Here is a 13,500-nt window from a genome sequence, read left to right as displayed (position 1 = left end):
GATGATAATCACAAGATACAACTGAATATTAATTTGCATAGTCTAATTGAATGAGCTGCTGACATGAAAGTAGCAAATGCATGGGTGATTCAAACCTAAAAGAGTAAAAAATATTTTCCAGTCCATCATTGCTCTCCTATTAGTCAGAATAAAGATCTATTCATAGCACAAACCCACTTACTGTGAGAGTTCATTTTCGAAATTAGGAAAAGCCTGACAGTGTCTGACAGTTCAAGTTACTTTTGATAGATTTTGTTTAAGTACTAAGTTGTTCCTATCTGTATTTCAATGTGCTAGAGAATGTTTTGCTGTATGGATTTCAGAAAAAGCTAAAACTAAAAGCAAAATACAAAAGACAAGATTTTCATCAGCCATGAAGACGGGTTACAAAGAGCTACACATTAAAGTCTCCATGTGATCCATCATGAAACATTGTAGGGTTTTATAAATTCTCAACACAATAGGCTGAGAGTAGCTTTTCAAAGGCTTTTTATGCCTAAGTGCCAGGACTTTGAAAATTTGCCTACAAGTGACTGAAATCAAATCCTGTGTGAACATGTGAAGTTGAAACTGTGCCTTTGAACTGTATGTTAGATTTAGAGCAACACATTCTCTCCTTCTCCATGGTGTGTCCTCCTGGACCCTGCCTGAGAGAACGGCACTGGGGGTGTTAGAGGAAATAAGGACTTGAACAGAATTAAGAAAAAGGAGGAGAGATTTGGAGAAACGTGTATCCCAGACCTGACTTTAAAATGCTTAACTTCTGGGATCCATCTTTTCTCCCTACAGTTCCTATATACTGATGATTAATGTATGTGACTTGGAAGGTACTGTTGATTTGGTAATACTCCACAATTTCTTTCGTTTCCCATGGAGACAGAATTGATGGTGCCTGTTGTTTCATATCTATCTGCTTCATGACTGTGGAGAAATTTAATCCATCCCATTGGTAGGGAAAGGAGGTGTTAGTGGACCACCCAGGTGAATATAAGCAGATGTCCTTCCATGAGCCATACTGTCAGTGCTGGAAAAAGATTAATTTTCTTTTTGAAGGCATTCACATGTACATTCACATACACAAACCTGCAAATTTACTTAAATGTTGTTTGAAACCTCTTTGTTGCTTTCAGCAAATATTTTATGTAAGGAATTTGGTGACAAAAATTTCACAAGAAGCAAAGGATGTCAAATACTTCATTGAAAAGTCTTGGAAGCACTCAAAAATGGGTGAATATTGCCTTATTCAAAGCTTTTTTAGCATAGCACTTAAAACCATTAATTTATAGTCTTTGGGCTGAAAAAACAGCAGAGGATAATTTTCAAAACAAAATTATATCATTTTGCTATACAGCCAGGGATCAGAATAGGTGGTAACATAGCACTTCCCCAAATCCATGGTAATTTCCACAAGCAATACCACTGCAAACAGTTTTTCAGATCTAAGATTAGCAGATCATTTCCTTAACTAATTTCTTGTAATCAACATAGTCAAGAATAATAGAAGTCCCAAGTATATGCTCAAGTTTATTACGTTAATGACATTACTCTCATGGTTTAGGTAACACTTGGCTTTGTTGCTGTACTGAGTCAAGGTTTATCCTTGCAAATTATTTCTAATATCTGTATCTGTTGATGTATACATTTTTAAAGGAAAAAAAAAGCAAAGAGATTTCTGAAATCTATAACATATAAGTAAAGAAGCAGAAGAGCTGAGCTTCACAACAGCTCCTAATAGAGCAGTATGTTCATGGAAGGAGGACATAATTTCCACTTTCCTAAGTAGTTTAAACTTAAACCAGGATATCAACTTAGACCTTAAATTGATCTTAGATAAGTATGTTTCAATCAGAATTGCACCTATTTGGCAGAAGGACCATTTTAGTTTTGCTTAGTCCCTACAATAGTGGCACGCACAGAACATTGTAGGAATCCTGGACAATGAGTAGGAAGACCGAGCTATTACCTTGAAGCTAAACCTCCTGCTGTAGATGCACATTGTTTATATTCTCTTGACATATTATCTCTACTCATATTGAAAGTGCTTGCATCTTTCAGAGACTAGAGCTTAAAATTTTAATATATGTTTTTAAATATTAAAGGGGTTATTTTGACTTTAATTTTTAAATGAACCATTAGCACAATCCTGAATTTGACAAGATGAAGTCAATGTAAAACAAAGCAAATTTATTCCTTATATGTCTTGTCACTTGACTGCCATGTCTTTAACTTGTCTTTCATATATATGCACATACGAATATAGAGAATCATTTCCAGAGATGAGTCTATTTTCCATTAAGAAATTGCCTGTGACTAGAGTCCTGTTTGTCTCCTTAAGAAATACCTTATCTGGCTTTATTTTGGTTTATGTTATTTACATTAAATGGTAACTTTATTATCATTAACTCATTTTACAAGTGGTTCCTGTCTTGCACTTTCAGTAGTAGCATGGAACAGCATACAGACAAGCGGAAAATCGGTCAAAGACATGAGAAATATTTCCTTTTTTGTGCAAAAGGGACTATGGGAAAACATAGTCCAAGGAAAATATATAAAAAAATTTGAATGCTTAAACAGTAATGAATTTGGGGCACTCTGGTACATAGCAGATTACCAAGATTTCCTGCTTTATGACTATTTTGCTCTTAGTGAACATTTACTTCATGGGTTCAATCTTGCAGGATGGTGCTCAGTGCTTCCTTGTTACCTTGGAGGATAGCCCCATGAAAGCATTGGTTTCATGAAGTTGCTTCTCACAAACAGAATAGCGTATGCTTTTGCTTCTACAGTTGTAGAAAATTTAAAAAATTAATGATTAAATAGTATTTATGTGAGTCTATCCCATATGCTACGCTCTGTAGTGCACAGTTTAGAGGTCTCTGTATTTGGAGCATTCAACAGTTTTCTTTAAAAAAACCACACTCATATTCCCCAAATCTACCAAACATCAAACAAACCCATCACCTAAATCTATTGCTTGACCTGTGGAACAGGTTTCCTTTATTGACTCTGCATCTCTTTTGAAATCTCCTGAAAGCAAGTGGCATGCTGCTGCAATGCAAAAGGAACTCCTTCCTAACAGTTGCTGTACTGTAGGAACACACCAGTGTTACCTAATTTTGTAGGTGTAAAGAATTACTTTAGCATATAAATAGAATAAAGGAAATAACTGATTTAAGTTGATGAGAGTTTTGGCTCCCATTGAGACAGACCTGAAGCTAAATATTATATCAATGTCCTAAATACCACAGTCTGAGTAAACTTGATGGTGACCACAAAAACATTGTCGGGGAAGAGATAGAGAAGTTTCTTGGTCCTAGATTTTTTTGCTTAATTTTATGAAGAAATTTGGGATCCAGTTTTCTTTGATATTGCAACATTTAGTAGAGATGGGTCACGGTAAGCTGAAATGTCACTATCACACTTGGGAGTTTGCAACATTTGTTGTACGGAATTGAATACTCACGTGATTTTTTAGTGGTGACATTTACTGGGGTGCTAGAGGGCCCTGTCCCTGCAGTGTTGTAAGCTCGAACTGTTGCAAAGTACACTGTGTTAGCTTTTAGTCCTGTGATATTTTTGGCTGTTACATTCCCATTGACTCTGACTTTACCAGCTGTGCTTTCCTTGGGATCATCAGTCCAATATAAAACCTGAAAAGTGAGAACAAAGAACAGGCAATTCATTGTTTTCCATCAATTACAGATTTGGCTGGGAAGGAGACATGCTGACAATGAAGATTTCAAGGAATACAGGATTTTTTGTATTCAAAACTAGCGGGAAATAAAACCAAGCATGAATATTTATAGAGAAGAAATAAAATTTCAGAGACTGAATACTAATTAAGGAAGTAAATTAAATCCTTAACTTTATAGATGTCCAAAAGGAAACCTTTGATAAGGTGAGAAATTTTAAAAGCTTCTTTGGTTTTATGGTTTGAACACATTTGAAGAAAAATTTAAAAGATACAAAGAAACCTTTATCTCAGTCATCTAGGATGTTTTTTTAATTATTTTGTATCCTGCCTCTAGTTTTGATTCAGTGACAGCTATTTAGACCTGGGGTGGTTTTTTTCAGTAATTGATTTAGGAAGGTTTGTGTAGTGTACATGACCCCTATTACCTTCATTTATACATTTGTAATGATAGGACAGAATTTAAAGTATTTCTGACTTGCTTTACTCTTGGTTTATCATATGTAAAAAAAATTAAATAAACTAAAAGAAAAAAAATTGTTTCACTGTGCAAGTAAAATGCTCAGGAATCGCACCTGAGGTTACTTCGAAGTACCCGTTATTAACACAAAAATCTGCTCCCCCCCACCCCCTCAGCCGGAGGCACCTCTGCTCTGTCCTGTGGATGTCAGACACGGGTGACACTGGGTTTCTGCTCCCACTGAAGACCAGAGCGAAGCCCAAAGCAGCACAGCTGGCCGAGTGCCACGGGGGTCTGGCAGCATCCATGCATCCTCGAGCTCTCCCTGCTCAGACCTTGAAATGCCTGGCCCTGGAGCTGGCCCTGGGCTTGATGCCGTGACACCAGCAATGCACCCCAGTGCACAGGGCAAAAAACCCCTGTCGGTTACTAGTAAATGAGCAGGTGCTCATTACAAACAGCCTCAAGTTGGGCCAGGGGAGGTTTAGGTTGGATATTAGGAAAAATTTCTTCATTTAAAGTGTTGTCAGGCGTTGGAACAGGCTGCCCAGGGAAGTGGTAGAGTCACCATCCCTGGAGGTATTTAAAAGAAGTGTAGATGTGGTGCTTAGGGACACGGTTTGGTGGTGGACTTGCAGTGCTAGGTTCATGGTTGGACTCGATGATCTTAAAGGTCTTTTCCAACCTAAATGATTCTATGATTGTAAGAGGAGTGAGAAGCCAAAAGCCTTTCCAATACGCCACAGCACAAGCTTTGGATAGCAATGAGGTGCATTTATCCTGGTTTCTTCTGTAAGCGATGCCATGGGTCATGTGCATGCCCCCAGACTATCAGGTACCCCATCGTGCTCAGACAGCATTACAGCTGTGTAAGAGGAGGGAGGATCAGCTTTGTTTTGTGGAAACAAGCACGACTCCTTTTATAGTAGCCATCACAAATGATTAATCTTGAGGTTTTAATTTACATTACAAAAAGTCTGGGACAGAGCTGCAGTCCTGGTCTGTGAATGCTTGTGATTATCTCATGTGAAATGTTGCTAATGAGAGTCAGGTGAAGAGCTCTATTATCTGTTGACTTGGAAGCAAGGGAGGAGGAACCCGAATACAAATGTGGCCAGGAAAGGCACATCTGTAAAGTGTCAGACACCACCAGCACCAGCTGTCTCACCTCATAGCCCAGCACCCTGCCCGTGTGCCTGTTCCACGCGATGGGCTGCCAGGAGACCTCCACCTCCGCTGCCGAAACGCTCAGTGCCGAAGCCCCGGCTGGTGCTATCTGCGGCTCTGAGTGATGGGAGAAAACACAGCTGGTGGAACATTTGTGTTATCAAAAGGGGGGCACGTCAGGAACTGAGGGAGATTGGAGAAAAGAGGAAGAGATTCTGGGGGGAAGCAGCAGGCAGAGGCTCAGGAAACCTGGTGAGAATTACCTGCTTCGCTACCCATGTATTGTGGAACATCAGCAAAACCTGGTTTCAAAATTTGTCATTACCCATAAGCTGGGACAGATTTTCAGAGGAGATCAGCTACACTGAGTGGTCTGAAAAGCTAGACCTTGGGAGAGCTATGCTTCTGAATGTCTCCCGATTTTCCCAGCCCATTCAGTGGGAGTTCCCTGGGGACAAATAAGTTGAAACATGCCGTCTACTTAAAGCAATTCTGAAAATCTGCCCCTTGCTTTTTTTTACTTCAACTTCTTATCTTCTTTCTCGTGTCTCTTGTCAAACTTCCATGAGCAGCTTTGAGCAGGCTCCTCAATATCCCTGTGGAGATCTGTCTGATCATATCTGGGGCCTATTGATGCTACACAGCTATTACTAATAAGAGCAACAGGCATTACCGTCTTCTCCTGAGTAGACAATGGTTATGGAGCTTAGAGTCCCTTCTCCTTCATTGTTGTAGACACCAACTTTCACTTCAAAAGGAGAGAGAGGTGTAATGCTTTCATTCCTGTAAACATATTTGCTTGCTTCCACTGAAGCCACCACCGCTTTTGTCCAAGTTGTTGAGCCAAGAGGACGAAACATAACGATGTAGCCAAAACCTTCCCCATTTTGTAGTTCTTCTGGAACTGGCTGTAATGACAAGGCAGTCAGTCAATAAGCATTTGCAAGTATACACTGTTTTAATTGAATCTTCATTCTCTGAGTATATTTTAGTGGTATTGATTTAGTTGACTGTGCCTTAGAGAAGATAATAATGTTTGCTCCATCAGTCAATGTAATATTGAAATAAAAATCAAAATAATAAATCTATTGAGGCAATCAATTTAGAAACAAAAGATCTGATCAGCTCCATTAAAGTTATTCTCTTTCAGGCATGAAGTTTTCAAAATTAAAAGCATTTCACTCAGTACAGGTTGTAGCTGATTTCCACACCCCCCAAGGGGTATGGGAATGCTAATTTTAAAGACAAGATTTTTAAAGAAAAAAAAGTCGGGAAAGGAGTAAATGTATACACAGAAGTGTGCGTCAGCTGTATAATTGCCCGCATATGACTACAGTACTTAGGTATTATTTTAGCACAAGTGCGTGTCTCAAGTGCATGAGCATATTCTTATTTAAGTTTGTTTAGAACAGAAACTTTATTGCAAGTCAACATGACAAAATTAATGTTTCTATCAAATCTCATGTCAAGATATGTATCAATGACTCATACTGAACAGGCAATTACATCAACACTGTAGCCAGCACGAACTTTTTTGTTTTCATGGGATAAAAATACTTCTACATTGGCTTCTCAAAGCAAGAGAACATTTATGAAACAAGATAAGATCAGTAGTACATGGAGGAAGGAAGTGTTCCTCAGCAAAACAACATTTATTTTAGGTGCCTGCATCAAAGTAAGGTCCATGGAAAAGCAGACATGGAAAATGGTGCAAAAAGAGAAAGAAAAACATAGGGGCAGAACTACAGGCCCTGTGATCACTCCTGACTCTAATCTCCTCTCCTGCAGAGAAACTCTTGGGACCACTAACGGTGTGGGAAGATAGGAGAAAAAAACTTGGGACATACATCAGAAGATTTCAGGGCACTTATTTTACTCTTTTCTTCATAAATTCCTTCTAATTCTAATAATAAACCTGGCCTGGCATATATAACAAATGCATTTTCCCTAAGTGTTTTACAAGCAATAATTCCCCAATATGCCCACTTCTATCTCTTTTCCAGTCCCGAGAGAGTTAAGTGTGAGGGATGATGGTGCACTGGGGAATTATAAGAGTTCAAGCTACTTTCTAGAGCATTTAATTTGTTTTTGAGGCTTCTGTGACCTCAGATTTAATCAAGATGTTTAGTGAGTTCATCACAGAAAGCTGGAGAGTCGTGTTCAGTGTTGTTAGCTTGGCATAATTAGTATTTCTTCTGACTGTTTTTCAGGACACACTATGGAGTCCAACAGGATAATTTGATTGAGATCTCTCAGGTTGTTTTCAATTTTCATGTTCTTCTGCTCCCAAAGAGTAGATCAGTAGAGGAGAAAATGAAACAAAAGAGTGAAAGATGCATATGGAAGAAAACTTAGTTCAGTAAAAGTGAAGTTTCACTCTGTCTGGAGCATGGAGAAGGGAAGGCATTGGCAATATTATTTATCTAGTGGTTGGGGTTTTTTTCTTTTGACCTCATTTTTTTCCTATCACTTCCCTTCCTCCCCCAAAAGGCTGTTTAAATGGCACAGTTTTTAGCATACAGGGGAACACAGGTAACTTGCTCAGCTGATGAATAACATCACTTTTAGCTTAATTTAATTCCTTTTACTTTCCTTCAAACTGTATACATGACCTTGGTTATTTCTTTGAAAAAAGAATGAGGTCAAGAGAGAGAGTAGACTACTTTCCTTGCTCAAGCTGAACTAAAAGTCTTTTTTTTTTTTTTCTTAATGGAGAAATGTTTTGCATGACACAAAGGAAGCACCATGTTTTTGGAGGCCCTGTCCCAAATTACAAACTAAACAGAGGTCATCTTGTGCAGCCTCTGAGACAGTCCCACCTGATAGTAAGATACGCGGCAGGGCTGCCTGGCTCCTGCCTTCCAGGCTGGGTGCTGCTGATGGCATGGAGTAGCTCCCACTTTAGTTAGATGTCCTCAAAGCCAGAGGAGAGTTTTAATTAGGTGAAGCACATTAACTTCACATGTATTTTTCAGTGGCAATGAAAAAAACCAAGAGAGTGGGAGCTGTGTTTTGTGGAGTTTTTCCATAGGGGCTGGAGTCCTGACCAAGCACCTGCCCCATCACTGCACAGGCTTTGCAAGAGGCTGCCTGCCTTCATCACGATGCCTGTGGGGAGGCTGCGGGGTGGCTGGAGAAGGACGGTTCCTTCCCACAATGCTTATTTTCCGCTCTCTGAAATGACCTGCGCTCACCCATTGCAACTTGTAGTATGGTATTAACGGTTCTGAAAATGTATATTCTCTCCTCTCGCTGGAGTGCTGGAGAATTAAAGGGTTCATCTCCTTTAACGCATAATAGGATATGTCTTGTCAGCACAGTGTTCCAGAATGAAAAACATGTAAACAAAAGTATGAAAAATGTTAATGCAGAAAATGGCCAAGCAGATTAGTGTGTTAAGCACCTCCTGTACAATGGAGATAAGAGGGTTATACAGACTTCTAAACATCTTTATAACATGCCTCTTAAACTGTTTATTTTTATAAATTGTTCGCTATAACACAGAAAACTTGCTGTATATCTTACAGGCTGTTTTCTCTCCAGATGCAGGATGAAATCCAGGCTCAGCCAAAGCCAATGACCAAAAGCCTTTGGATTTCAGCAGGGCTGTGATTTCACCCACAGACTCTTCCTCATTAGACAGCTTAGGTTAATTGAGCAAACCATTACCTCCCATGTGATGACCAGCTCAGAACGGCTTCCTCCTCCTCCGCTGACGTTCGTTGGTGCCACGACAGGAACTGGAGAAGAAAAGATGGTGCTTGCAACTACCTACCGCTACTGATGGGGGTCTTGGCAACCAGGTGATTAAAGCTCTTCCTAGCTCACATGCAGCTCTTCTGCCTTTCAACACGTAGAATAGGGACTATAACAGTACATTTAAAATGAACTGAAATTATGTTTACACATTTTCAAGTTTATAAGGCTGAAGCCACAGATGTATTTGATACATGAGTACCCTGGTTCAAAAAATTAATTAAAGAAGCTAGTAGCATCAAGTATCTGACATTATTATGCCTCATCAACTAATTGGCAAAATGATGTTCCATTCAGACTGTAGCTGCAACACTACTGATTTACTAATTATGCATTTGTTCAGTAAACATGTTGTTGGAGCAATATATTAATTTTTTTAATTGGCTGTATGCTTTTCTTAGGAAATTCAAAACTCTTAATTTGCTCTTTTCCTTCTCCCAACTCTGTAAGTGTCCAAAAATTCATTGATTAGAGCTTGATTTGCTCCAGGTATGTGGCTCCATAGGTACAGGGTTGAGGTCAAGCAATGTGCTGGTGTTCCAGGCTGAAGGGGCTTCTCATCACTCAAATGGCTCTTGGTGGAGAGGCAAGGAAAATATCAGCATTTCTTGCCTCTTGCTCTATATTTCCATAAACATGCCCATCCCATTAGCCTATAAATGTTGACAGCTTTGGGGAAACGGATTGTGATATAATGGATGGAATTTAGACCAGCCTTGTTTTTATTGTATAATTTGCTATCCGTCTTCTTGCAAGGATGACATCATGTTCCTTTTCAGCTGCTGGAGAAATATAAAAAAGAGGACAACCCTGGAACTGACTGAGACAGGAACCCCCTACAAAAGGGCGTTTGTACTGTTTGCCATCTCCAAACCCTTGGTACTATTTTATTACACTCTCTGAAAATTGCATGTGTCAAGACAGGGCTGAAGACAGGGTCAGAAATAGGCAGGACAGTTATATCTCAGAAGCTTTTACAGAGATTTTGACAAGTTTTGCCACGTCTGCCTGTCCTTCCCCATTCTTCTAGCCAGCGTGAGCCCAGCTGCAGGAGCAGCAATAAAGGCAATAGCACTTTAAGTTCACAGAAATTTATGTCAACCCACTATCACCTCTAGATTCCGGTCCTCATATAAATCTTTATCTGATTTCAACCTCTCTAGAAACATAGAAATTTCACGATATTCTTGTTGTGCGGTCATAAAAGTGAGTACAAGTGCAAATGAGCTAGGCTCTTTTGGAGAGTTTAGCATACATATTCAATTTGGTCACTCACAATCAAAGTCTTTGTGCACATCAGAGGCAAATAATCTAAGACTGAAAAGAACAGCATTAAAGGAAAAAAATGAAAAAACAGACTTTCAAGCCTAGTGTTTCACTGTTTCATGAACCAGTTGATGCTCAATTAGTTCATGTGTTAAATGTGTTCAGTACTTACTACATTTGCATGGGGAAAAAATTTGTACTACTGCTCAGCAGAGCCTCAACTGGGTCATAGTTGAGAAACAGATGAAAATTTACAGCTGAGTGCACCAACAGAGGCTCAATTAATTCTCAGCTCCATTTTAATGAAATGAACAGTGGCTCATTTGCATCCACAAATCTACTAATGCTCAGATTTCAGCTGGCAAAATAGCTGTTATAACAGTGAAGTTCAAATTCACCCTTTCATGGCCAGTCTTCTGCTGCCCACACTGTGATACTGTTTTCAGTTTCCTATTCTGATAAAAAAAAAAAAAAAAGATAAGCTGTTACTTCTCCCACTGCACAGCAATGTTTTGAGACAGAATGATTTACAGCAGTGAAGGGGTTACGCAACTAAAACCTGAAATGACTCCTTCTATTCCTTTTTTGAAGCTTCAGATGAGGCTACACTGTAAGGAAATAATGTTACTTATGCTATTGCCATGATAAATAATATTAATTTTATTGTTTCTTTCTCTTTCTAGTCCTAGCCTTGTGACTCCTTCTAATAAAAAAAAAGCTTTAAAAGATGAAAGCTTTCACTGACTGTATAGGTGGTTTGGAATATCACACTTTACAAAGCCCCAAGGTAGCGACAGCAAGAAAGACCTTCTCAAGACTAATTTTGACTTCATGATCAATCATGTAATCGAGAACATCTATCTGTGATACTCTGCTGGGAAATTTAGAAAATCTGGCCTCTTCCTGTCTCCAGCTTTTCTTTAGCCTTCCCTTTTCACGTTGCTCCTTACTCCTTGCATGTGAGAGCTTCCCATGGTTCTGCTGGAGGAAGGAGTCAGGTACCACTCGGGCATGCATGGCCCAGGCAGGATCAGTGCATCTTTCCAGCCTGGAGGCTCTCAGGCTTTTCCCTTTGCTTGGGAGCAGACTGTGATCTGCTTTACTACCACACTGGCCAGGCAGTCCTGACTGCTGATAAGACTCATTTGATGTCTCTCTGCACCTGGAAAGCTGACAAAATCTATCAAAACTGGTGTTCTAATGCTGAAATATTTTTTTCTGGTGTCAGTACTCTGTATAAGTTTTTGCTTCATAAGTAGGAAAAAGAACATATTAAATTTCGATCAACCGATTTAATACATTTTGAAGTAATTCTGCCTTAGGACAAATGTTGTAGGTATTCTGAGAAACAAATGGATACCCCTTTCTAAGGATATATGTATTTTCTGCTGTATAATGTACAATACTGTATTTTGAGTTCTGTCTTGAAAAGCAGCTTGCCAAACTTCAGAGCCTGGCAAATTAGACAAACAGAAAAGAGAAAGTAGATTGTTAAACCTGCTTCCATTTTACTGCTTTCTGTCCCATAAATACTGATTTTATAGGTGGGAGGGAGTTGATAAGCAGGGGGCTGGGAGAAACACAAACCAAAGGTTTGGGCTTCAAATAAATTGTACCAAACTGAGTAGGTCAAAGGACTGACAGTGTCGGTCATCCAAGAATGAGTCTTCTTCCTATGAGGTTCCAAGTCCCAGAAGAAAAATGTGTAAAGGTTAGACAGACAGATAGTAAAGATCCCGCCCTGGAGTCAGTGGGAGCCATTAGTTTCACTGGGCTTTGGATGCTGTAATTTATTTCCTCCAGTTAAAGCCAATATCCTGTCCCTGCTGATGCTCAGATATCAAATACCCTCTGCAGCAAAGGCATTACATGCTTGTGCTAGGATATGCCAGAGAGCTGGCTTTATCATTTTCTATGCAAGTCCCTGAGGAGGGTATAAACATGGTTATAATTGGAAGAAAACAAATGTTACTCCTCAGTTGCTTGAATGAAAGCTTGTGTTCAGGTATGGGGATTAGATATATTTTGGAACATATCAAAGGGAGGAAGCATGGGCCAGCTCCAGCCTTCATTGCTGGCCCAAGTGATCTTCAAACCAGAGAGCAAAGCATGTGGTAGCTCGATCGTGTCAACATCCCTTGCACCAGTAGCGCAGGTCTGCTGTCATGAAGCCACAGCAGCCACAGACTAAAATGCCAGACAGATATATAAGTAACCTTTTAGGAGTCAGTGGCTCTGCTGCAGTGGAATTCTCACACCTGCAAGCTGGCAATGTGTCTGTGTGGAAAAAACTGACAGAAACTAGGGTCTTACCTGCTGCTTTGGTTTTCAGTAGAGCTGATGGTCTGCTTGGCTCCCCAATTCCAACACTATTGCTGGCAACCACACGAAACTCATACTCAACCCAAGGGCTTAAGTCAACCACTGTTGCCTTGTGAGTCCTACCGTTAACGACTTCAGGAACTAAAGGTAAAATAAACATGTCATGACAATTTAATTTTGGAGTAATTAATGGTATATGCAAAAAATACAAGGCAATTCTCAAATTGCTCACCTGTTGCAACTGCCTGCCATCCAACTGAGAAAGGAGTCCTCGTCTGAATACTGTAGATCTGGACTGGACTATTATTATCTATTCCAGACTTCCAGGATAACACAGCGGTAGTGCTAGAGATATGTTCAACTTTAACATCTTCTGGTGGACCTGGGGGGCCTAATATGATTAGCATTTTAAGATGAAGGTATTAGAAGAGAAGATTCATTGCTGGGTTGGGTTGGGCAACTCTTACTTTCTCAAGTCAGTGGAATTATTCATGAAGCTGCAGTTCCATAAAAGCAGCACAATCTCTAAATAATGGCTTCATGCCTCTGTTACATTTTTCTAGTTAATGAGGGGGGTAGAGTCAGGAATATGAATGCCTTTATGTTTCTAACATGAAAACTGCAAACAAGGAAATATTTTTTTTTTTTTGTCTGACAAAGTTACCTAATGTGTCTTTTGCTGAACCATCTAACATCTTCAGAATTCCTATTGAATTTAATCAAAACTGAGGTTTAGAAAAAATGCAAGATGGTGCACTATACGATGTCTGATTTCTGCTAGGGTTTAGAGGATCTGCTCCCATAACAGAATTTCTTTTACTGCTGGCAGTAAAAAGAT

General features: G+C 39.5%; 1 protein-coding gene across 7 annotated transcripts in view; it reads right to left on the bottom strand.

Moving 5' to 3' along the window:
• Positions 1-13,500, bottom strand: part of LOC126049833 (contactin-6-like) — a 150,819-nt gene that overhangs the window by 3,230 nt on the left and 134,089 nt on the right. For all 7 annotated transcript variants that reach the window (XM_049826878.1, XM_049826877.1, XM_049826879.1 and 4 more), the window contains 6 exons: positions 12,895-13,053; positions 12,654-12,803; positions 8,988-9,058; positions 5,992-6,226; positions 5,320-5,435; positions 3,464-3,650 (listed from right to left, as the gene is read on the bottom strand). In XM_049826878.1, coding sequence (XP_049682835.1) covers positions 3,464-3,650; positions 5,320-5,435; positions 5,992-6,226; positions 8,988-9,058; positions 12,654-12,803; positions 12,895-13,053 — 918 coding nt within the window. The remainder of the gene's footprint in view (positions 1-3,463; positions 3,651-5,319; positions 5,436-5,991; positions 6,227-8,987; positions 9,059-12,653; positions 12,804-12,894; positions 13,054-13,500) is intronic.

Source organism: Accipiter gentilis, chromosome 23 (genome assembly GCF_929443795.1).
Source record: "Accipiter gentilis chromosome 23, bAccGen1.1, whole genome shotgun sequence".
Classification (NCBI taxonomy): Eukaryota; Metazoa; Chordata; class Aves; order Accipitriformes; family Accipitridae; genus Astur; species Astur gentilis.
This window is presented reverse-complemented; position numbering and strand designations above follow the sequence as displayed.